At 43.4% G+C, this 24,473-nt stretch overlaps 2 protein-coding genes across 8 annotated transcripts in view; both read right to left on the reverse strand.

Annotated features, from left to right (window-relative positions):
• The window catches only part of zgc:162698 (uncharacterized protein LOC560165 homolog), a 26,495-nt gene extending 10,359 nt beyond the window's left edge, over window positions 1-16,136 (reverse strand). Inside the window, exons 1-14 of one of the 4 annotated variants that reach the window (XM_035995841.1) lie at window positions 15,882-16,136; window positions 14,062-14,128; window positions 13,549-13,646; window positions 11,093-11,212; window positions 10,911-10,967; window positions 9,339-9,401; window positions 8,242-8,292; window positions 6,393-6,507; window positions 6,191-6,252; window positions 5,494-5,677; window positions 5,299-5,398; window positions 4,978-5,071; window positions 4,549-4,626; window positions 1,848-1,956 (exon numbers count right to left, since the gene is read on the reverse strand). In XM_035995841.1, coding sequence (XP_035851734.1) covers window positions 1,848-1,956; window positions 4,549-4,626; window positions 4,978-5,071; window positions 5,299-5,398; window positions 5,494-5,677; window positions 6,191-6,252; window positions 6,393-6,507; window positions 8,242-8,292; window positions 9,339-9,401; window positions 10,911-10,967; window positions 11,093-11,212; window positions 13,549-13,646; window positions 14,062-14,128; window positions 15,882-16,037 — 1,354 coding nt within the window. In that variant the 5' untranslated portion in view covers window positions 16,038-16,136. Of the gene's footprint in view, window positions 1-1,847; window positions 1,957-2,805; window positions 2,875-4,548; window positions 4,627-4,977; window positions 5,072-5,298; window positions 5,399-5,493; window positions 5,678-6,190; window positions 6,253-6,392; window positions 6,508-8,241; window positions 8,308-9,338; window positions 9,402-10,910; window positions 10,968-11,092; window positions 11,213-13,548; window positions 13,647-14,061; window positions 14,129-15,881 lie in introns of all 4 variants that reach the window. The other 3 variants (XM_035995840.1, XM_035995839.1, XM_035995842.1) reach the window with 3 other exon arrangements.
• Window positions 16,137-21,858: 5,722 nt separating this feature from the next.
• LOC116053130 (scavenger receptor cysteine-rich type 1 protein M130-like) overlaps window positions 21,859-24,473 on the reverse strand; it is a 47,005-nt gene continuing 44,390 nt past the window's right edge. The window contains exons 8-9 of one of the 4 annotated variants that reach the window (XM_035995835.1): window positions 22,995-23,324; window positions 21,859-22,295 (exon numbers count right to left, since the gene is read on the reverse strand). In XM_035995835.1, the coding sequence (XP_035851728.1) occupies window positions 22,231-22,295; window positions 22,995-23,324 (395 nt within the window). In that variant the 3' untranslated portion in view covers window positions 21,859-22,230. Of the gene's footprint in view, window positions 22,296-22,869; window positions 23,325-24,473 lie in introns of all 4 variants that reach the window. The other 3 variants (XM_035995834.1, XM_035995833.1, XM_035995832.1) reach the window with 3 other exon arrangements.

Raw genomic sequence — 24,473 nt, forward strand, 5'->3', positions numbered from 1 at the left:
GTCAGATACGACGCAAAAAGCCCCCTTCAGCGTGTTTGATGAACGCAGCGGGGAGAGCAGCAGCTACACGGCGTTTGAAGATGACGCAGCATTAAGAGCGACTACGGTAGAGAGTAGTAAGCCTGAAATTCCGCATAGAGAGGTTGGTTGGGGGGGTGGATGGGTCAAACAACACAGGACTTTCACCCAGGAGATCGGGGTTCATGTCCTGCGTGTCCCGTTCTTCTTTACCTAAACCCAACTGTCCCATTCTTTTCCTAAACCCAACTGTCCCGTTCTTCATTTCCTAAACCCAACCGTCCCGTTCTTCTTTACCTAAACCCAACTGTCTCGTTCTTCTTCACCTAAACCCAACTGTCCCGTTCTTCTTCACCTAAACCCAACTGTCCCGTTCTTCTTTACCTAAACCCAACTGTCTCGTTCTTCTTTACCTAAACCCAACTGTCCCGTTCTTCTTCACCTAAACCCAACTGTGCCGTTGTTCTTCACCTAAACCCAACTGTCCCGTTGTTCTTCACCTAAACCCAACTGTCCCGTTGTTCTTCACCTAAACCCAACTGTCCCGTTGTTCTTCACCTAAACCCAACTGTCCCGTTCTTCTTCACCTAAACCCAACTGTCCCGTTCTTCTTCACCTAAACCCAACTGTCCCGTTCTTCTTTACCTAAACCCAACTGTGCCATTCTTCTTTATCTAAACCCAACTGTCCTGTTCTTTTTTACCTAAACAAACGGTCCCGTTATTGTCCTGCGTGTCATGGAAACGTAAGCCCACCCACGACTTTTTCATAAACCTAACTGCATCAAAAATGACTCCAATAGACCCGACCAAGCGCATTTAAATATGATAATAAAGGAGACTTTTAGCATCAATAACAATGCCAAAGGTACCTGACCAAGCATCCGTATTTTACACGATGGGAGTGAGAATGTGTTGGTTTTCCATATCGGCACACGGGATCTTCTCCCTGAAGGCAGCTGTAACAATTCCAAATTTTGCTGTACAATTAATTGTCTCAGAAATAATTGTGATCAACCCTAATGTCTTCCTCGGGAGACAACACAAGGGTTAACAATATAATTGTCCCATTCAGTCAAATTAAAAAATATGTATTATTGCTTTTTGAAACAAATGAGAGTTTTGAATGAATCCCAGGATCCATCTTTTGGTTATATATCAGTCATTTGACCCAGATACTGTTAACACAAGAACACCGCCTATGAAGTTACCCATGCCTCTTTATTATCATTAAAATATAGAGTCCGACCAATAATCACTTATATAATTACAATTTGGCCTTAGCTAATGTTGGCAATTAATTGCGGTTAAGCAAAGACACCGCAGAAACAATTATGTAATAATTGTTCCAGGCCTATAGCCTAGAAATCTAGACGCACCCTAGCGGCAGCAAATGTAATTTGCAGCCAGGGCAAGCTGGAAAAACCAAACTCTGGTCAGGCCAATCACATGACGGCAGAGTTGCGATGGTTCCGCGTGAATTCCGTACTATTTGAAAACAAAGAAGATGGCCGCTGCTGCTGGCGAACAGCGGTCTTTGGAGTCGGCTTTTGCCGTGACTCTGGAAGACTTGGAGTTAAGCACTGAAGTCATTCTTAAAAAAGGAAGATGTATTCGGAGTCTATCAACTAGCGTTGCTCTGGTTGGTTGTAGCGCTATCCTATTGCGTGCAGAGGGAATTTGAAAGACAACCGTTTATCCCGCCCCTCGGATTGAGCCCTGCCAATGGTGACCCAACATCTGGATGTGGATCTGGCTTGTCAGGGTACCCGGCCAGTCCATGAAAGAGAGGGTTGATTAGTTTAAGACAATAAAAGGTATTTTGCGTACCTATGACGGCAAAGATGAGCGTGTTGGTGAAGTGTCTGTAGAGAGACAACTTGACTACGTTCCTCCGCAGCCTCAGCAGCTTCATCGTCTGGGCCAGACTCACAAAGATGTGGCGACACGGTCAAGGAACATGGACAACAGTTTCAACAAAGTAAACAAACAGCACCGGCTGGACTCTGGGTTTTAGCTCCAGGTCTGAACACTGTGTGACTGCACAGCGAAGCCAAAACTGAGAGCTTTAAGCCCTCAGGGCAGAGAGTTGTTAACATTTTTAACACGCTGCACATTGTTTCTCTGCAATTGCAGAAATGTCCAAATTCTGAGATTGTTTTTTGAATGATGGATATAAACACTTGCAGCCAAACGTATATTCAAATTGGTCATATCATAACTTTGGTTAATTACATGACATTAGCATTGAGGGTGCAGAGGTTTTTTGCTTGAAATCAATTATACACATAGAAGAAAGCAAAACAATTTGAAAAATTAAGGAAGAGCGAGAGAGGGCGAGAGAAAGAGACAGAGAGACCGACAGAGAGAGACAGAAAGCGAGTGAGAGAGAGAGAGACAGAGAGAGACGGGGAGAGAGAGAGAGAGAGAGAGAGAGAGACCGACAGAGAGAGAGAGACCGACAGAGAGAGAGAGAGACAGAGAGCGAGAGAGAGAGAGAGAGAGACAGCGAGCGAGTGAGAGAGAGAGAGAGAGAGAGACAGCGAGAGACAGAGAGGTAGACAGAGACAGGGAGGGAGAGAGAGAGAGAGAGAGAGAGAGAGAGTGTGAGTGTGTGAGTGACAGACAGAGAGACAGACAGAAAGAGAGAGAGACAGAGAGACAGAGAGAGAGAGAGAGAGAGACAGACAGAAAGAGAGGGAGACGGAGAGCGAGTGAGAGAGAGAGAGAGAGAGAGAGAGAGAGAGAGTGTACAGTTGTACTAAAAGGAAGGTGCAGTCGTGGATATCCACCAGCAGAGGGTAGAGTCGAGCACAGCCAGAGGAATAGCAGCCAGGAGAACTACGTCACCTTCAGCCTACAGGGGAAGAAAAGAACGGCAGGGTAAAGAAAGAAAGGGTAAAGAGATAAAAGGGAGTGTGCAAGAAAGCAGGATGTGGAAAGATTGTGTGACGGAGAGGAGGAGGAAGATAAAGAATTGTGGCGAGGCAGGGAAAGAGAGGGAACTTATTAAGCAGCTACAGTTATTCTTAAAACAAGCTTGTTTCGTTCAACAGGGTGTACCAGGTGGGTGGGGTTTACCCCACCATTCAAGTCCACTTTGAAACGAACAGTTTTAGTTTCATGTGGCATGTTTGCAGGGCTTTCCTAAGACTTATAAGCCGAATAAAAGTGCATTCAATGTGAGCATCAAAGGAACTAAAAGACTTTTCTCAGCTCTAATGATTGTAGGTTCAGCAAGCTATCTGTTGTAGACACAGATATGTTAATAACAATGGTACAAAATGATGTACAATTGCATTTTTTTTTTTTTTTTTTTTATTAAAATAATTTCACATTTTCTTGAGGGAAAGAGCCTTAAACCCCCTGAGAAATGCGTCAAATCTGCAGCGCACAATGAGCAGAAAGGAGCCGGAAGCCCGACAGACAGCCAGACAGACAGACAGAAAACAGCGGGATTTTGTCTTTTCTCGCCCTCTAGTGGCAGCACGTACGTCAGCAGCTGCTTGTTGTCATTGTCGGTACGCGATCTGTGCTGCCTCCACGATCCGATTTTATGTTATTCATTATGCAGTTCACGGCGGGTCTGTTTTTATAAAGATATTTAAATGAAGTACTTATTGTCACTGATCCAAAACCGCATATCGACGTCTGTGTACTACGCCTTGGCGACATTATTGTTTTTGTGAAATGTAGTGTTGTGCGGTTTTTAAATGTAGCTTACGCTATGCAGGTGCTTACGTGGTTGCCAATCCAAAATAATAAAGGAGTTACACGTTACATGAACGTAGAGCTGGGCAATATATCGATATTATATCGATATCGTGATATGAGACTAGATATCGTCTTAGATTTTGGATATCGTAATATGGCATAAGACTGGTCTTTTCCTGGTTTTAAAGGCTGCATCACGGTAAAGTGATGTCATTTTCTGAACTGTTATAACTGTTCTATTATTTGCCATTACCCACTTAGTCATTATATCCACATTACTGATGATTATTTATCAAAAATCTCATTGTGTAAATATTTTGTGAAAGCACCACTAGTCAACACTACAATATCGTTGCGGTATCGATAGAGGTATTTGGTCAAAAATATCGTGATATTTGATTTTCTCCATATCGCCCAGCCCTACATGAACATACGCCATTTTGGTTACATGTGGAATGAAGTCTGAGTCTGTCTGTCACTCCAGCCTTTCCGTTTCCTCCACACAACCCTTTGCGAGTGCCGTGAAATGAATGATATTCCCGCGGTGCAAAGGTGCGCAAGCGTGGAACAGATCGTGCAGTGTCGTAAACAGGATTATCATCTGCGCATGTCAGGTTGTTCAGGCAGCACAGATCGCGTACCCACAGCCATCATAAAGTGTCATCCCTCATTTCTACTGCATGGGTCGGCTCAGTTCGACTTAATTTTGGTCCCTTTTCTCTTTTCCTTTTCCACTGCGTGAAACTGCTGTGAGGTTCTGGTGTGTGTGTGTGTGTGTGTGTGTGTGTGTGTGTGTGTACACGTGTTAAAAGGATATCCACCAGACAACACAGGAGTCAATGAAGGCCAGCACTATGTCACACAAAAGCCTACTGCTGGTGTTGTCGCCTCGATCCTGGAGAGAGAAACAGGTTAGACACACACTCACACACAAACACATGTTTGTTTCACTATCTTTGTGGGGACCCGTCATTGACATAATGCATTCCCTAGCCCCTTACCCTAACCTTAACCATCACAACTAAATGCCTAACCTTAACCCTTACCCTTACCCTAACCATAACATAATTCTAACCCTAATCCTAAAACCAAGTCTTAACCCTCAAACAGTCCTTTAAAGTTGTGGGGTCCAGCATTTTGGTACAAGTATACTGTACTATACTGTATACTGTATTCCCCGGTTTTGGACCCCACGAATATAGAAAAACAAGCGCACACACACACACACACAGACTGTGAGACTTACAGCGTTGACTCGTAGGATCCCCTCGACAATGGAGAAGATCAAGTAGAGCAGACCGACTCCGACTACTCTGTGGAGCAGCGCACCGAGTCTGGGCCTAGTGGACGGACAGAAAGGAGTCTTAGAGCTCCGTCAGTGTTTCCTATACATTGATTTATTTTATCTGCTGATTTTGTCCAGGATTTCCTCCTATACAAACAAAGTCCGACTCTTTCTATTTCTGAATTTTCAATCCATGGACTTTTTATGTCTGAAAAACTTCCCTCGAGCCGAGAAAAGCGATTTAAAAACCTGTGACTTCACCACATCGTAACGTCATCTTACTTGACGATGCCGTATCCCAGACTGGCGATGATCACTAACACCCTGGCCAGAGTCCTCTTCACCGCCGAGAGCACCTCAGCAAACACCACCGCGCCCTGGACTGCAGGAGGACACATTAGTATTATTATTATTATTATTATTATTATTATTATCTGCCGTGTCAAACGTCCCCCCCCCCGTGTCTCCTTCAGCTACCTGACAGGCCGTCGTATCTGATGCTCTGGAACTCGGCGTAGTACACGGCTTTCTCCAGCATGCCCAGGAAGATGACTCCTCCGATCCAGAACTGGATCCGGAGCAGATCCCTCCAGTAGCGCGCCGACAGGAGCAGCCACAACACCGCCAGCAGCACGTACACGATGCACATCACCATGTAGAACTGGACACGGGGTCACCCACAGAGAGAGAGACTTTGGGAAATCTAACTCTGGGGGTTACGGTGAATAAGCTAAAGTCCCAATAAGTCGGCGTGTTCCTTTAAAGGATTAATGTGGTGATATTCTATATGTTTCCTTAATGTTTCCTTTCTAATGTCTTTAATCTTAACTTGTTATAAAAGGAAAGTAGATAATTAACACATAGTTGGTTTGTTGACAATAACTAAAATCTACAACAACAGCAGACTTATCCATTAAAAAGCTGAATGTGGAATGATTTTTGTTCTTGGAGTGTGTGTGTGTGTGTGTGTGTGTGTGTTGTTTGCGCATATTAGGGCTGCACAGTATGAGTTAAATATTTTGAATATCGCGATAACGATATTACTTGCGATTCAAACAGATATTAAAGTGTACTCAGTTCTGCCTTTCTGCTGCTTCTGTGTGTGTGTGTGTGTGTGTGTGTGTGTGTGTGTGTGTGTGTGTGTGTGTGTGTGTGTGTGTGTGTGTGTTCTTACCACCATCATTGGCCACTCTGCGGCTGATAAGTAGTCGTGAGGACCCTTCATGCTGATCTGCACTGCAAACACAAACACACTCGATCAGATCGACGGGTCAAACTCAAACTCCAAACTTGCTGTGTGTGTGTGTGTGTGTGTGTGTGTGTGTGTGTGTGTGTGTGTGTGTGTGTGTGTGTGTGTGTGTGTGTGTGTGACTGACGCTGCAGACTCCAGGGTGGGTTGGCGGGGCTGATTTCTCTGATCTTCAGGATGAACATGTAGGGTCCGTCCTCCCAGCTCTCGGCCACCGCATCCAGGGAGGAATGAGCCGCCGCCTGGGCAACAACAACACAGATGAGGTTTAACGTTAATGGAACATATCTGGACACACACAATATGTTACGCCTGTGGCATATTAGGGCTGGGTTTAAACAAGATTTTCCGATTTAAATTGATTTTCATTTGAATGAGCCCCTATCGATTCATACAATTCTGAATTCCCTCTCTGTCTGTGTCATGTGAAACTAGGTATTCCATATCCACGACGTTCCACATCCGGGATTGTTCTGTTGCCGCCGGAAATTCTGCCAGACGTCCCTCTTTTAGGCCGCATGTCCACCTCCTTCCTCTTCCTTTGTGTTGGCGTTCTAACCTCCGGTGGATTTGTGAGGACTAGGGTTAACTGCTCCTCAGATCTCTGCAGAGTAAATCCAGACAGCTAGCTAGACTATCTGTCCAATCTGAGTTTTCTCTTGCACGACTAAAACTACTTGTAAACGTACACATGTTCCACCAAAACAAGTTCCTTCTCGAGGCTGTTTTGCAGCGACGTCCTGGCTCCGTCCGGCGCTTAGCACTGCCCAAGATGATTGTGATTGGTTTAAAGAAATGCCAATAAACCAGAGCACGTTCTCCCCCCGTCCAGGAATGCTGTGTGGACTAGCCAAACTAGAAACTAGAAGACCGAGGGAATCCATTGGCTCCAACTATGTCACGCTAGCTTGTTGGGGAGGGAGTTAAATAACGCTCCGAAGATTATTTTCATTTTTGGTAAAGGGGAAAAACTGCCACGGCCATTTTAAAACGGGTCCCTTGGCCTCCATTCTCATGTCTGTTCCTGTTAAATAAAAAGGTAACTGCTTTACGGTTAATGGTTTAACAGGGTGTGTGTGTGTGTGTGTGTGTGTGTGTGTGTGTGTGTGTGTGTGTGTGAGAGAGAGACTGTATCTGTGTGTGTGTGTGTGTGTGTGTGTGTGTGTGTGTGTGTGCGTGCGTGTCTATGCGTGTGTGTGCGCTTGTGTGTGCATGTGTGTGTGTGTGCGTGTGTGTGAGAGACTGTGAATGTGTGTGTGTGTGTGTGTGTGTGTGTGCATGTGTGTGTATGTGTGCGTGCATGCGTGCGTGCGTGTGTGCTTGTTTTACTATATTCGTGGGGTCCAAAAACCGGGGAATACAGTATACTTGTGGGGTCTGCACAGCCTTGTGGGGCCCAAAATGCTGGACCCCACAAGGCTAAAGGTCTGTTTGAGGGTTAAGACTTTGTTTTAGGATTAGGGTTAGAATTAGGTTATGGTTAGGGTGAGGGTGAGGGTTAAGGTTAGGCATTTAGTTGTGATGGTTAAGGTTAGGGTAAGGGGCTAGGGAATGCATTATGTCAATGACGGGTCCCCATAAAGATAGTGAAACAAACGTGTGTGTGTGTGTGTGTGTGTGTGTGTGTGTGTGTGTGTGTGTGTGTGTGTGTGTGTGTGTGTGTGCGTGTGTGCGTGTGTGCGTGTATGTGAACATTGATACTTTTGATAATGTATCCGGTTAGAAGGAACCTTGTACAATTGTAAAATGTACTCATTCATATCCAAGCAAAATTGGTTTGGCAACTGAAATATCCCAAATCGACATTGAATCGGAAATGTAATCAAATCGGGACCTTGTGAATCAGAATGGAACCGATTCGGGAAATCAGTGGCGATACCTAGCACTAGTCAGTACGTCTATCAACTTGTTCCTGCGGGGGGAACAAGCAGTCCCATATGAGGAGCAGGAAATAGAAATGAGAGTGGCTGACTGACCTCTTTACGATGGATGGCAGCGTTCCCTGTTTCAGCCGGAACACTTTCCTTCTGCACCGCGTCGGCATGGGAGAAAAAAATCAAACGTTTAATATATCAACATCTAAAATAAATGGAGAACTTCAAAAACTTGTTTTATTCTAATGAACGTACGATACATTTAAGCCATTGCTCAATGAGTTGATACAACAACTCTCTCTGTATTTCTCAGTGTGACTATGTTCAGGGGGTTATGAACTTGTTGTCCTTCCGGGTCCAAAATTTTAAAATTAACTTTTTCCAACATTTTTGTCCCTTTTTTTATGCTTTTGGCTCTTTCGTCACTTTTTTCAACTCTTTCTTTCAAATTCATGGTCATTAAACCTAATGTATATGACATTTTACCTAATGTTTGAGTTAGAAAAAAGCAGAAATTATGAATTATTTTGACTAATAGTTAAGATCAGAGCATGTTGAGTGAATCACAGACTGGTTTATGTCAAAGTGTAGTCAGCAGACTGTTCTAAAACCATTTAAACTGATTTTTTTTAAAGGATATGAAATTGAATAAAACACCCAAAATTCAATGGAAGTAAGTGCACGGTCACAGAAGGCTTGTATCATGTGGACACGGCGACAGTGTTGTTGTCATTACTTAGAATTCCTCATGGGGGCGACAGAAACTATGCTCTATAGCTTTAAATGGCCGATGTTTCAGAGTTGGTCTATGATAATCTCATTCACAAAAATAATCCTCCGTGTCCTCCTTGGCTACAAGTAACTGTGTGTGTGTGTGTGTGTGTGTGTGTGTGTGTGTGTGTGTGTGCTATGCACTATAGCTTAAAGAGAACAATTATAGTTTGTAACAGAAAAGAATGGCAAAGCACACAGGCTATGTTTTTGGTTTTTAAGCAGAGTTTTGAGCCAAAAGCGATCTCTGTGCACAAAAGTGTTTTTATCTCCAGTAGAAGAGCTCATCTCTGTTTAAACTAACACGCCCAAACCGAAATATCTCATCAACATCCTGGTATACTGGGCGTAAACAGGAGGCAGCGTGTAGACTCTGCACGCTGCTGGTGGTTGCCATGGTGTTGTGTGAGTGAGTTGAACGTGCACACCTTTGGTTTTGGAGCGTCCGCATCTCTCCTCCTCCTGCTTCCTAAATTCTTCTCTGTGATTGGCTGAAAAACAAACGGAAAAAGGAAAATACGTTTAACATACTTAGTGCTTAAAGATAACTACAACTGCAATATGTTGGTTCGGAGCAGCGATATAGACGAGTAAGAAACACGGGCTGGGTTATTTATTTTAAAGGTGCAGTAGGTAAGACTTATAAAACTAACTTTCTGTCATATTTGCTGAAACTGACCCTATGTTCCAGTAGAACTACAGGAAGCAGGTCATTTAAGAAAAACTCTGGCTCCTCTGGCACCTACGACAGCCTGTAGTGAGATTTGCAAAAATCTACCACTCCCTGTTCAGATGCACCAATCAGGGCCAGGGGGGCGTGTCTAACTGTTCAGATGAACCAATCAGGGCCGGGGGGGTGTCTAACTGTTCAGATGCACCAATCAGGGCCAGGGGAGGGTGTCTAACTGCGTGTCAATCACTGCTCATGCACATGCATTCATTCTCCCTGGTGGGGGGGAGGGGCTTTAGCAGAAAGGGGGGAGGAACTGAGAAGTTGTTGATGTTCAAATTATTTGGCTAAATCCTGGATCTTCACAATCCTACCTACAGCACCTTTAATTATTGGACGGAACGGAAATGTAATACAGTATACACACATATTCTTCAGATTTTACTTTGGCGAACCAGAAGGATTGGATGCCTGCGTGCAGTGTGAAAGCAGGGCGTGATTATATCTGACAGAAAGTGTAGAAACAAAAGAGCCAGAGAGCTAGGAATGATCTGATCTGTTATCACAGAACAGGCTTGCAGAGTTTGGATAGAGTCCAAAGACATTTGTCTCCTCCTCCTGCGAAACAGGAAACTCTTCTGGATTTACTGGATTCTCCTCTGAGAACACTGACGCTAAAAAGTGTTCAGAGTGGTGAGTCAGCGAGGGAGGCTATTTGCTTCTTCGTTTTTATGTGCAGCTCTGGCTGAGACAGACGGGTAGAGAGACAGGAGACAGGTAGAGAGACAGGAGACAGGTAGAGAGACAGGAGATGGGTAGAGAGACAGGTAAAGAGACAGAAGGCAGGTAGAGAGACAGGTAAAGAGACAGAAGGCAGGTAGAGAGACAGGTAAAGAGACAGAAGGCAGGTAGAGAGACAGGTAAAGAGACAGAAGGCAGGTAGAGAGACAGGTAGAGAGACAGGAGACAGGTAGAGAGACAGAAGACAGGTAGAGAGACAGGTAGAGAGACAGGAGACAGGTAGAGAGACAGGAGACAGGTAGAGAGACAGGAGGCAGGTCGAGAGACAGGTCGAGAGACAGGTAGAGAGACAGAAGACAGGTAGAGAGACAGGAGATGGGTAGAGAGACAGGTAGAGAGACAGAGAGAAAGAGGGCAAATAGAGAGACGGAGAGACAGATGACATGGAGAGAGAGAGAGAGAGAGAGAGAGAAAGAAGACAGGTAGAGAGACAGAAGATGGGTAGAGAGACAGGAGATGGGTAGATAGACAGGTAGAGAGACAGAGAGAAAGAGGGCAAGTAGAGAGACAGAAGCAGGAAGTGTCGCACCTGTTCCTGCGGCAATTCCGTCAGTCGAGTTTTCATCTCAAATTCATCCAGACCGAACTGTGTGATAAAACAAACACACCCTCTTTAGAAACACTTACCACACACACACACACTCAATGTATCACTTATTGTTTGCACTGTGAGTCAGAGCGTGTGTGTGTGTGTGTGTCCGTGTTTATTACCGCTTGGGGGCTTATGTGCTGCTGGCAGGTGATTGGACGATATTGGTGAACAACATAATATCCACTTCCTCCTCCCTGGCTGACCTTCGTCGAGTTGAAGTAATTCTTTGCCCCGTTCGCCTGGAGACAAACAAACACACACACACACAAACAAACACACAAACAGATAAGAAAGAGGACAGAGAGACGTGCAGCACGGTGCTGTTATTCACCTGTATAAGGAATCTAAATGATATCTGTCCTGATGTATAGATTTAGGCAAAAATCATAATCACATTTATTTGGGTCAATACTGAAATCCTCACTATTTAACACGATTACTCGTTGACTTTTGGAACGATGTTGCATTTACTGAAATAAAAAAACAACTACAGTTAACCCTGTTGTCTTTTCCGTCGACCATGCAACTTTTTTTTTTTCTGGGTCAAAATTTAAACCCTCGTGTTTAAATTCGCGGGGCTCTCGTCGGCGGCACTCGTTGTTGTCGTGCGGCGGGTTTTTCGCGGGGCGGTGTCCGACGACGCATGGAAGGCGGGCCGGCGGAGGGGATCGGGTACGCCGGTGGTGGCGGCGACTCTGGACGCGCGCCGGGCCCTTCTTGCGGATCTCCCCAGCTACGGCGCCCGCTGGGCCCCGTTCGCGCGGGGTCCTGGCGGGTCGCCTCGGCTGGCGCCTAGCAGCTGACTTAGAACTGGTGCGGACCAGGGGAATCCGACTGTTTAATTAAAGCATCGCGATGGCCCATGGCGGGTGTTGACGCGATGTGATTTCTTTTTTTTTTTTTCACTATTCCCTATGTTTTTCTCACTTGATTTTTTTTCTACACTCTTTTTTGGTGTTTCTGGCATTTTCTTTGGACGTGTTTGACGCTTTTAACATTGTTGTCACTTTTTTCAACGTTCTTTCACCAATTCTTTTCTCCCAAAATGCTATAAAATTGACTAAATCCCCCAAATTCAATCAAAATAGTGAAGTGATCATTTATTTGACTTGTGAAGAGTGTTGTATGGAACCATCCACGTTGTGTTTTTGACAATTTGGTTGAAAGAAACCCAAATTTCTGATTTAGAAACTTTTTGAAAACGGGTCAAATTTGATGATGAAGTAAAATAAATGATCAGTTCACTACTTCCATTGAATTTGGGTGTTTTATTCAATTTCATATGTTTGAAGATGAAAAAAGTGACAAAAATGTCAGAAAAAGCTTGAAATACGTGAAAAAAAAAAAAAAACGCCAAACAAAAGCACAGAAAAAAACAGTGACAAAGAACATCGGGAAAAGTGACAAAAACTTCAAAAAAGCGTGTTATGGTTTTAATTTTAAATTTTGACCCAGAAAAACAAAATGGTCGACGGGAAGACAACACAAGGGTTAAGGTCGCATGGCGGTCCACGGGAAGGGGAGGGACTTCGCCTCTCTATAGTACGCAAATTGCATAGTATCTCTGGTAAAATACTACAGTATGCAAATACTAGACACTACGCCGGCATAAATATCCCGCAATGCAATGCGGTAGTAGCGACAACGTTCATAACAGACAAAACGGACAGAAACCACGGAGCTCTGCAACGTCAACAACGCTCTAACTTACATTCCTACATATTTTAAAACGACTGTCCGTCTAGTTATTCACCTCTTTCAGTCATTTCGGCGGGGGTTACCGTGGTTACGCGTCTTCAACCGGGCAAGGAGGCTCTCAGGAAGTGGAACGTTGAAAATGACAGCTTTTGTGCGTCTGAAAAAAAGATGTAAGTACGTTGAATGATAGTTTACATGTTGAGTCTGTGGTGCAGAGGAGGAGATTCCGGACTAGGGATGCACCAAATCCAGAGTTTTGGGGTTCGGCTGAATACAGAATCCACTGCTTAAGATTCTGCCGAATCCGAAACCGAATACCGAATCCTCCTCCCATCCTCAGTCCATTAACACAGTAAACACGTTAATGAAGTAAACAGTGACTGTCCTTCCTTTGCCGTACCTGAAGTTGCTGCATTTTGGCTGCTGTCTGTAGATTCCTTCATGCACAACTCGTATTCTTTCGGATGTTTCATACCAAATGTTGTAACAGCGGTGATGTTGTGTATAGTTTAGGGTCCTCGCCACCACGAGACTAATCAGCATTGCAAATTGAACATGTAGCTGGACTTGAATGGTCTTCTTTTGACTGAAAGTACTGCCAAACTACACTTTTTCTGCTCACGAGTTCCATTTTCACTTTCTCACAGCCTACTGCATTGAACGCTCCACCTACGTAAACACCTTCCCGTAATCAACGGCGCCGTTATTACGTCGACCAGCGTAGAGTTCGGTGGGGAAAAATTCTAAGGGTAGGCAGAAACCTGTTCCGGACGCAACCAGTGATACCAACATTTAGAATCCCTGTTCTGAATATTGACCAAAATAATGGCGATTATGATTTGTGCCCTCCAGCAGAGTAGAGGAGCGAGTGTCTCACGTCCAGGCTGAAGACTTCGTCGTAGCAGTGGGAGTTCCTCAGGTACCAGGACACGTCCAGCTGGACGGCTGTCGACGAGTTGCAGGCCTCGGCCTTCACTGAGCAACACGGAGAGACAAAACACAACTCATATTACAGGGACACATAGTGTAGGAACATTTAATCGGACTTAGGCTACGTTTGAGTCTTTGAAAAGCGCTATATAAATTCAATTTATTATTATTATTACACGTGGCTGGCTACTTTCATAAACAGACATTTCACCCTCTCCGTTTTCCTGATTATACATATGCCGTCAAGAGCATATATATGCCAAACATACATGCCAAACCTGTAGGTGACAAGAAGCTCAAACCCACGTTAGCCAGGATAGGATAGCTCAAAATGCGTACAGATAACACGCCGCTTGGCTTAAGAATGTGGGCGTGTACGTTTACGCAAAGTCATGATGTCACGTTGTTAAAAGCATCCACATCGACACCAGAAGGAGAGAGAACGTCTGTCTCTACTTACGATGGACGAAGCTGCTGTTGAACAGAGTTTTAGTGAAGAGGAAGTAGTTCTGCTTCTTCACAGTTTCCTGGAACAAACAAAAACAAACAGACGCCTTTGTGATTATAAAAAAATAAAAATCTTTGACAACTTTTAAAGCTTAAAAAAGCATGACGGCACCTCACACAAGAGCGATAACTTAACATATTTAATTATGTCATCTTGCAAAGTGTTAAAGGTCCTGCACTGTAAAAAGTTAGTCTTCTTTTACATACATATATAATCTGGCATTTGTTAACGCTTTTTGTGGACACCTTTTGGACGCTTTTTTTGGACACTTTTTGGACGCTTTTTTCAATACTTTTTTGACACTCTTTGGGTGCCTTTTCTACACTTTTTAACGCTTAATTTACACTTTCCAACGCTCACTTGACCACACCTGAGGCAGGGAGTTAAAATCAAACACTCCTTCAGAAGGAACCGCACCTTTCAGGTGAAATCAATCCACTTATTCAGAGGCTATTAATACAGCATTCCTCCCTTCGCTCCTCCCTTTGTTCACACTCGTTTCCCACCCAGCCGTGATGTGTGCGTCCTGTAAGTTGGTTCACTTTAACGTTTTGTCATTAATGCACACTTAGTTATGTTCATGTTTGATATGTTGTTAAATTTGGTATCTGGTTGCAGACAAGCGGCGCTTATTGTTTGCACTTGAACATGAAGACAAACACAGCAGGTGGATTATAATTGCTGATTAAATAATGGTGCAGCGGTTACAGATGGAGAGCTGACTTCAGTTTGTTAGGGCTGGGCGATACGGAGAAAATCAGCTATAACGATATTCTTGACCAAATACTGGATATTGAGACGATATTGTACGGTTGACAGTTGGTGCTTTCACAAAATATTTGTTACATTGTGCTTGTTTTTATCAATTTAGACAACTTAATTGTGTGTGTGTGTGTGTGTGTGTGTGTGTGTGTGTGTGTGTGTGTGTGTGTGTGTAGGGGTATGTGTGTGTGTGTGTGTGTGTGTAGGGGTATGTGTGTGTGTGTGTGTGTGTAGGGGTATGTGTGTGTGTGTGTGTGTGTGTGTGTGTGTGTAGGGGTATGTGTGTGTGTGTGTGTGTGTGTGGGGGTGTGTGTGTGTGTGTGTGTGTGTGTGTAGGGGTATGTGTGTGTGTGTGTGTGTGTGTGTGTGTGTGTGTGTGTGTGTGTGTGTGTGTGTGTGTGTGTGTGTGTGTGTGTGTGTGTGTGTGTGTGTGTAGGGGTGTGTGTGTGTGTGTGTGTGTGTGTGTGTGTGTAGGGGTGTATGTGTGCAGGGATGTGTGGGTGTAGGGGTATGTGTGTGTGTGTGTGTCAGAGGATCAATGATATTGACTGTATTTTGTAGTCGTAGTTAATTTGAAAATGGATTGAATATGGATTTAATTCAATGTTATTTGTAGTGTCATATCATAACAAAATGGATCTCAGGACACTTAGATAAAGAGAGATAGATGGATTGAATATAAAGTCATCAGATAAATGTAGTAAAGTAAAAAGTGCAATATTTAAATCTGAGATGTAGTAACGTAGAAGTTTAAAGTAGCAGAAAATGAAAAAACACACGAGTTAAATACAGGAACCTCAGAATTGTGCGATGGTAGGCTACAGTAACGCTACTTAAATAAATATAAATGTACTTAGTTACTCTACTTTGTTTACATGTTTCTGACGCAGCCGCAGTGACCCCCTTATCTTCTTCTCCACTAAGAATAAGACTGAGTGAGTGTTCATCGGTAAATATTAACGTTAGCTAACCGCTAAAAATACTCCGACAACAACAAGCAGGAAACTCACGCTGTCGACATTCAGGATCCATTTCCCCGGTTCGGACACGGCGCCGCCCGGCCCGACCAGCTCCGCCAGCAGCACCGTCAGCACCAGCGCCGAGGACCAGAGTTCCGGCCCGGTCCGACCTGGCCCGCTCCGGCCCAAAGCCGCGGAACGCGCCATTTGTGAGCGATGAGGAAGGAACAAGATAGCAGCAGCAAAAGCAGGACAACTCACAACAAGCTGGATACTTCCGGGTTCCGGGGCAGGGAAAGGAATGGTGCTTTCAGGGACCGTGGGAAGTTTAAGCATTTACATTGTAAAGATGGTTGTGTGTTGACCCGTCAGTATCTGTGGCACCATCAACCCTTCTTTTGACGATTTAAAATGCCTTTTCTACACTTCTGAAGCTTTAAGAGTCGTTTTTCTGACGTTTTAACGCCTTTTTGACGCTTTTGGTAAATATATTATGCTTTCTTGACACTTTTTTTAATGCTTTTTCGATGCTATTTTGACACTTTTTTACGCTTTTTTGACACTTTTTTGATATTTATTTGACACTTTTTTAATGCGTTTGATGCTTTTTTGATATTTATTTGACACCTTTTTTAATGCTTTTTTGACGCTATTTTGACACTTTTTTTAATGCTTTTTTGACATTTTTTTGACACTTTGAAGCTTTCAAACGCTCACCACAGAGGCCACCTGACAACACCTGAAGCACGGAGTTAAAATCAAACACTCCTTCAGAAGGAACCGCCCCCTTCAGGTGAAATCAATCCACTTAATCAGAGGCTATAAATACAGCCTCCCTCATTTTGTTCACACTTTCCCCCCCACCCAGCCATGATGTGTGTGTCCTTTAAGTTGATTTACTTTAATGTTTTGACTGTCATTCATGCACACAAGTTATGTTCATGTTTGAGTTTTTGTTATCTCGCTGGGCTGAGTTAAAACCCAAACACACCCAGACAGGACACGAGGCAGCAAAGCGTTGAATTGAATCGGCCTTCTCTCTGTAAATAAATGCTCTGCATTCACTGCCAATCTGATGACTGTGTCCCATGCTGACATCCAGTTTTTCCTTCAGTTTAACTTTATGTGGTGTTGCAGTTCCTCCCTGTGACCACAAGATGACACTCGTGTATAAATACAACTAAGTGATTGAATTGGATAATAAGAAGGAATAACAAGGGCAAGTCCATGGGGGGGCAAGGCTGTGTGTTTATTTAGCGTCACAGTTCGCAGTCACATCAAATGTCACCTGGAAGTACAGTGTGTCAGATCAACATCAATTGAGTATAACTGAAAACATTTATTTAAATTTTAAATCTAAATTGTCCCCTGTGCAGATATGTTACATAGGCGTCTGGTCCGAGCTACATAATCGGCTGTCACTTAAAGTTCCAGTGTGTAACGTGTTTAGTTGTTCATTATCAAAGTCTGTGTTGCCTGTTCACAAACTTGTCCTTTTTTCATGAATATTTACCACCACCATCAATTCCAAGTATTCCTTTTGGCTTGACATTTTACATTTGCATTCGCATGAACTGGGGTAGACGCTCCATATTCATGCTCCATCTTGAAATACGTTAGCCGGTAAGGGACATAGAGGACATACTGCTCTGCCTTTCACGTTTTAGCTGTCACATGATAAACTCACAGGTGCTGCTAACGCTGCTAATGGGTATCGTCGCTTCCCATGGAGGACCACATGTATTCAAAATCCAAATTTCAGGAACAGGAGTCTTTTTCTTCTTCGCCCAGAAAAAGAAAAAGAATATTGAAAAGAGCAAGAGACTGGCCCTTTTTGAAGCGTGAAGGCTACCATAGCTACGTACTTTGAACTGCGTGGCGCGAGAGAGTTGATTGCGATATATGATCTCAACGCTAGATGGGAGAAATTCCCACACACTGGACCTTTTAAGATTGATAATATCCCTAATCTCACCTTGCCACATATCCTCTTTTCAGTGCTTAATTTGTAAAGTGGGAGGTTCCGTAGCACAGAGGGGGGGTGGATCCGGTGACTCAAAACAGGGGTTGGAGGTAATGGAACAAAGAAAATGACACTGTCTACGTAGCTTCTCTGACTAAAAAAACCTAAACAACGCTGTGTGTACATCAGGGTAATGTTTATTTTTATTTCAGAACATGCACTGCATCGGTGCGAAATGTAAATCGTTTTCACAAGCAGCAATTATCCATTGGACTATTAAATTAACCAAAAAACCCACCGTGGTCTCCACATTCTTGATGGGCAGAAACGTTTTTTGCTTGTTTGGGATCCGACTGGCCAGCGTATTTGAAAAAGTTAAGGGAACTTTGTTGTCTTTTTGACATTTTTCCCCTGAGTGAAATGAGGCTATAACAGCAATCTCAACCAGCACAAGCGCTTGTGTCACTTGAAGTGCTGATGAAGTGCCTCCCCTCCCTCCGTCCCTCTCCCCCACTCTGTCTCCCCTCCCTCCGTCCCTCCCCCCCTCTGCCTCCTCTCCTCCCTCTGTCTCCCCTCCCTCCGTCCCTCTCCCCCTCTGTCTTACCCTGAAAATTCACCTCAAAACGCATCGAAAAATGCAAACACAAGATTTTTGTGGAACTTCAATGGGGAATAAAGACTTAACAAGACAGATAACAACATTGAACACTACACAAACAGTAATTTATTTTTTTCATTTAGCCGATTAATGTTTCATGGTGACACAGGAGGTGCCGGATCCAATAAAAAAGGTTCCGGATCCAACGTTGGATGTGCTGGAACATGTTCCGGCGTTTTCCGGCTCAAATTAAGCCCTGCCTCTTTCATATGGATAATGTAGATTAATCAGTACCAGATTTAGTCAATATGATTGTTCTTATGGGTAACTCTCAAATTCATTGCAGTAAGTGGAGATGTTCTAAGCCTTCTTTGTTTGGTTTATACATTATTTTTAAATAGTTTTTTTTTCCTCACTGAGAAAGATCAAATTTAGTAAAATTGCAAGAAAAAGTCAGTACACCCCTATGTTAAATTCCCATAGAGGCAGGCAGATTTTTATTTTGAAAAGCCAGTTATTTCATGGATCCACGATACTATGCATCCTGATAAAGTTCCCTTGGCCTTTGGAATTAAAATAGCCCCACATCATCACATCCCCTTCACCATACCTAGAGATTGGTATGGGGTACTTTCCATAAAATCATCTCTCAATGCAAATCAAACCAGCTAGTAGGTTAACTGAAATAAAACCATGCCAATCTCTAGGTATGGTGAAGGGGATGTGATGATGTGGGGCTATTTTAATTCCAAAGACCAAGGGAACTTTATCAGGATGCATAGTATCATAACATGACTGTATATTCTCTTCCCCCTACGAGAGTTTTGTATGTTTTTGTTTTTTTTGTCAATAAAAAAAAAATGATGCAAAGGCTACATGGCAGAGCAAAGGGGAGAAAAAAGAAGGCATGTAAACAGTATTTAACTTTATTTAGCTGCAAGTTTTGTCTTTTTGAATGTGTTATTGATCTGCTCTGAACATTTAGAAGACTTAAAATGATGTCTGACAGTATTTCAAGCAAGAGGCAAAACATTAACAATTGTATCATCAGCTTTCTTTACTTTATCACCACTACTCATCTGGTTTCCATCATGTAAAAAAAGAATATAGTTAAACATATACAATCGTCTAATGTGAAAGTACATGTTATTCATGGTGAATAAGGAAAGCTAACGGCTAACACACATCTTTTCTTTACCTGGCTCTGCATATTATATGATGCAACAACAGTTCACTCAGCAGATTATATAATACAACATTTTCATCATTACATCATCCTTAATTCAAACACAGGTCCATATCAGTATAAAAAATATGTGAAAACACAACACAGACCAGACAGGAGTTATATAAATGAATTACAAAGGCAACTTTAACAATCTCTTTCCACCTAAACACCTACCGGGAAAGGGAGGGATTGTGTCTAATGAGACACTGGGAGGCTTATTGTGAAACATCAGTGCAGGAGTTCAATAAGAATTTAAGATTTACAAGTTGACAGTGGTGGAGGAAGTACGGAGTCTCAGTACTTAAGTAAAAGTACAAATAACCAGAGACATATTTACTTTAGTAAAAGTAGAAGTACCACAATGACAACCCTACTCAAGTAAAAGTAAAAAGTACCTAATTTTAAATGTACTTTAAGTATTAAAAGTAAAAGTACTTGCATAACGATTTATTCTCTTAATGTCTATATTCTAATAATTAAAAAAAAAACAGTATGGGCTGTGGCATTTTAATTAAGTTAGTTGTAGGTTAATTTAATTGTGCTTACCATTTGTGGCCCAGTTTACATTGTGACTTACAATTCTGGTTATCTATCAGGGTGATCTGCATGAAGCTTAAGACTTTGCATTATTTCCCACGGGACAGTGAGTGCTCACAGCTGAGGAGGACTGGGAGTGTTTTTAAGATAAATATACAGGTTGTATATTAACCTTATGTGAACGGATGCTTCACATACTGTATGACCAAGCAGAGTATCGGGAGCAGCAGCAGTAACGGGAGCAGCGGTAGTACCGGGAGCGGTACGCGCCTGGCCAATAAATGCTATGGAAGGGCAGGTCTTGGCGTGGCGGTGCAGGAGCAGGAGCCGCTGCTGAAGGCTTCCCTGCGGACTGCGAACGTGTGACGGTCAGGAAGACATTTTGGCAGGGGGAAAAACTGATCAGAAAATGTAACGGAACTTTGTAGAAATGTAGTGGAGTAGAAAGTATAGATAATTGCTGCAAAATATAACGAAGTAAAAGTCAAAAGTATGCACTATTGATTCTACTTAAGTAAAGTACAGATACGTGAAAAATGTACTTAAGTACAGTAACAAAGTATTTGTACTTCGTTACATTCCACCACTGCAAGTTGATTCATATATTTGAGCAGGGGGAAGTCTGTGGATCCTCTCCCAGGAAATTCTGAGCGCCAAACATTCTGTTTCCTGCATTCTGATACATTTTTTAAATGCCCTAATACATGGTGAAACTATCTTCATTTACTTTCATTTGATCCCAAAGTCCAAATCGTTCTGATTAGTTTAAACGTTGCGACCGAACCCAGGCCCAGTTGGTCCAAACCGTGGCCGAGTCCACCTGAAAAGGTGGTTTTGAGACCTACAGTTCACGTGGAACGTTACTCCCGTACGATACGCATCAGGTGTGAAAACGCCTGTACCAAAACATGGAAGTGGACCGATTTTTAAGGTGACTACAAGGAACTTTCAACCGCTTATGAAATTGTTTAAATGTAATGCTGATGCCTCTATATCAGAGAGAGAGAGATACAAAGATGTATTAGCACTGGTGATTTTCCTTTAGACGCTGGCTAAAACCTCTTTTGGGGGGAGAGGGGGCGCCAAATATTTCTCTATGCAGAAAGAAATCTCTATAATAATAATAATAATAATAAAAGCATAAATGTACAATCATATTCTATAATTGTTCCCCCCTTTGCAATGGTTTAAAGCAACACCAAAGCACTTTTCCTCTTTGGTACCCCTACAGGTTGGAAGCGGAATTGTCCATTACCGCTGTCTCATTCGAACTACAGATCCGTTACCCGATCTGGCAAACTTGTAGCCTGGGAAAACCCTGACGAACTTCCGGGCAAATTTGAGATTTTCTCTGTAAGTCTGTCTGGCCAAGAGCCCATTCAAGCCCATTTCCAATTTTTCCAAATCGAGGCACCAATCACAACCGTTGAGGCGGGATTTACACGAATCACAACCATTGAGGTGGGATTTACACCAATCACAACCGTTGAGGCGGGCTTTACACGATGACGATAGCGCAGCGACGGCGAGCAGCTTCTTATTTACATTCAACATGACAGCCACCGAAGCCACTGCTATGTCACCTGGATCGTTGCTCTGATTGGTTGAAGGACTATCCTATTGCGTCCAGAGGTATTTGAGCGGCGTCCGTTGGAAATGGGCTGTGAATGAACCTTCCCCAGACCCACTCTCAGTTACAACTGAGAAGGTTCTGGTGTCAACCAGGCTAGCAAACTTGCATAGTGTGGTTATAGCCGAAAGAGGGCTGCAAAGCGAATGCAGGAGTGCCGTTCACCCTGTTACGAGTTGATGAACCAGTGAAACGATTTTGGAAACATTATTTTAAGGTACAAAAGAATTTTTGGTGTTGCTTTAAAAGTTTGCCAATGTAGTTGTTTGTCTGTCTGGGTCTTCTCTAGGAAAGCTATGCTATGGAAAGATATTAAAGCTATGACTGATATTATCCCACACCTGAACTGCTCTGATTTGGCTGTTTGAGAGCGGAGCCGTCCATCTGGCTGTGAGATCCTACTCTGTGCCCTGAGCTCCTCCTGCCTCTTCACCCAGCAAGTCGTCAGCACCACAGAGGTAATGCACCTCCATGTTGTCCTCTCGTCTTGGTGTCTGCCCTCTGCTGGCCTAGAGAAATGACAGGAAATGTCTTAGATACCTTTTTGTTCTCCAAAAGAGATGACGCTACTCTTACTACACAGGGTTAGTGAACAGTACAAAGCAGCATGGAGGCCAGTTAAAATGTTACTTCTGTTTTATATCCGTTACTTATTCAGTCTCTGTCAAACTCTGTGCCGGCTAATTTGATTTTTTTGGAGCGTTGCTTGGGCCGGGACAAGAGGAATTTGTGGCCGAGATGACAGAAGTTACAGAAGAAGCGCGTCACAGCAGAGTGCTGGAAAAGGCCCGGAAATTTGTATATCTCCCCGGGTGTCCAGTTTCCATGACTGGTGATTTTTTATTTATTTTCTTTTTACAGAAATGCAGTTTTTATTCACTTATTTTTTCTTCTATTGATGTTACAGTTTGCTTTCATGAGTGAAAAACAGCATTTTCTGCAGATGTTTTTTAATTAAAAAGCCTACCAGGAAAGAGAGAGATGAGCCACTGGAAGGCTTTTAATTTGAAATGTCCGTGAGTTTGTAACATAGAGGAGTGTATAGAGTGTGTAGTGTGTGTAGTGTGTGCATGTGTATAGTACCTTGGAGTAGCAAAACAGGGCAGCACCGGACATGAGCACCAGCAGCACCAGGACAACCAGTCTGATGATCAGATGTAAGTCAGTGTGACATTTCCCTGTTTGACTCAGATTGTCTGTGAAGTTACCTGCGAGAGTGAGATGGAGCGGCTGGCTCTCAGAAGAGAAGTTATGGAAGAAAACGTAGAGGTGATAAACACAGCGGTACTCCCCTCGGTGGGTGGGGTCTGCAGCAGAGAACAGGAAGTGGGCCGAGTGATTGACAGCTGGCAGGGTGTAGTTCTGTGCTGGGTCAGGGGTGGGGACGATAAGCTTGAAGGAGCCTCCTGGGTACTGTGGTCTGACGGAGCACCTGATGGTGAAGTTGGAGCCCATCAGCACCTGGAGCCTCTGCTGCTTGGCCTTGTAGACCGAATCAGGGGAGGGAGACGGGTAGATGTTTGGCTGAGCCAGCAAATCTGTTAATGAAATATGAGATTAAACTAAACTAATCCATGAAAATAGAGCCCAAAGAACTGAATCAATGGCATGTCATCCATCGTGTTTCTGATCAAAGTGACATCAATCTCCTCCAGGTGAAATGTTCATACATCAGGAACCAGAGAGGAAGAGAGACCGAGGATCTTTAAATTCTAAAATATTCATCTATTTTCTTAACTGCTCATCCTGCTCTCATTGATCTGGGCAACGCTTATGAACGGGTTCATATGATATCGTAATCAAAAACCTATGCACAACAATTAGTATGATATCCTGCGAAATTAGGCAATCGCTGGCCCATCACATTATGGCCGGTCACATGACAATTAAGTTTAGTGGTCTTTAGAGTTAAATTTAGCCGAGAAAAGATGACTATGAACCAGGTACAGAGTACCATGAGGCGGCCATTGCAATTGAGTTTAGCCAAGAAAAGGTGGCCATCATGCCGCGACGACAGTTAAGTTTATACACCAAAACGACTAGTTAGGATTAGAATAAAGATTGTGGTTTGGGTTAAAGCACCGGTTCCATTAAGTAGTACATCCGGGACATAAACATCCATTTCCTGGGTGAAAGTTTTGAGTTTTCTCCTTAACTTCTTCTTAGACATGAACATCGCTCCCCTTGAAAGCTCTGTGTTTTAAGAGCCAAACATCCACCCCGACTAGAGGGTGACACGGGAATCAATTGTCGCTCCCATTCCATCCCAAGCCCACAAAAATACTCCCGTCATATCCCGATCACGTGACTGAACCCCCCCCAAAAAAAAATCCTGTCCTGCAAAATCCCGAGAGAGAGACTCCCGAATCCTGTCCCACTCCCGTTTCGTTCCCTATGTTGTCTGAAGTTATCAGATTCTGTTGCCCCCCTGTAGCATGTTTCGTTAATCACAGTCAAATCACTGAGGTTGCCTCAGAAAGGGCGAGGCGATTTCATTACGTAATTCCTAAAGGAGATCTTCTCACACTCAAAACACACATTTATTGATTTAGGGTAGGTTAGAACAATCGCTGCCTTCCACATACTAAGTAGCCTCGCAATCTTTGGGCACACTCACCGCATTGCAGCATAATTTTTTTAATCCGGTTCCATCCCGCTCCCGCCCACTCCCGTTGATTTCTATGCTC

Source organism: Sander lucioperca, chromosome 20 (genome assembly GCF_008315115.2).
Source record: "Sander lucioperca isolate FBNREF2018 chromosome 20, SLUC_FBN_1.2, whole genome shotgun sequence".
NCBI classification, from domain to species: Eukaryota; Metazoa; Chordata; class Actinopteri; order Perciformes; family Percidae; genus Sander; species Sander lucioperca.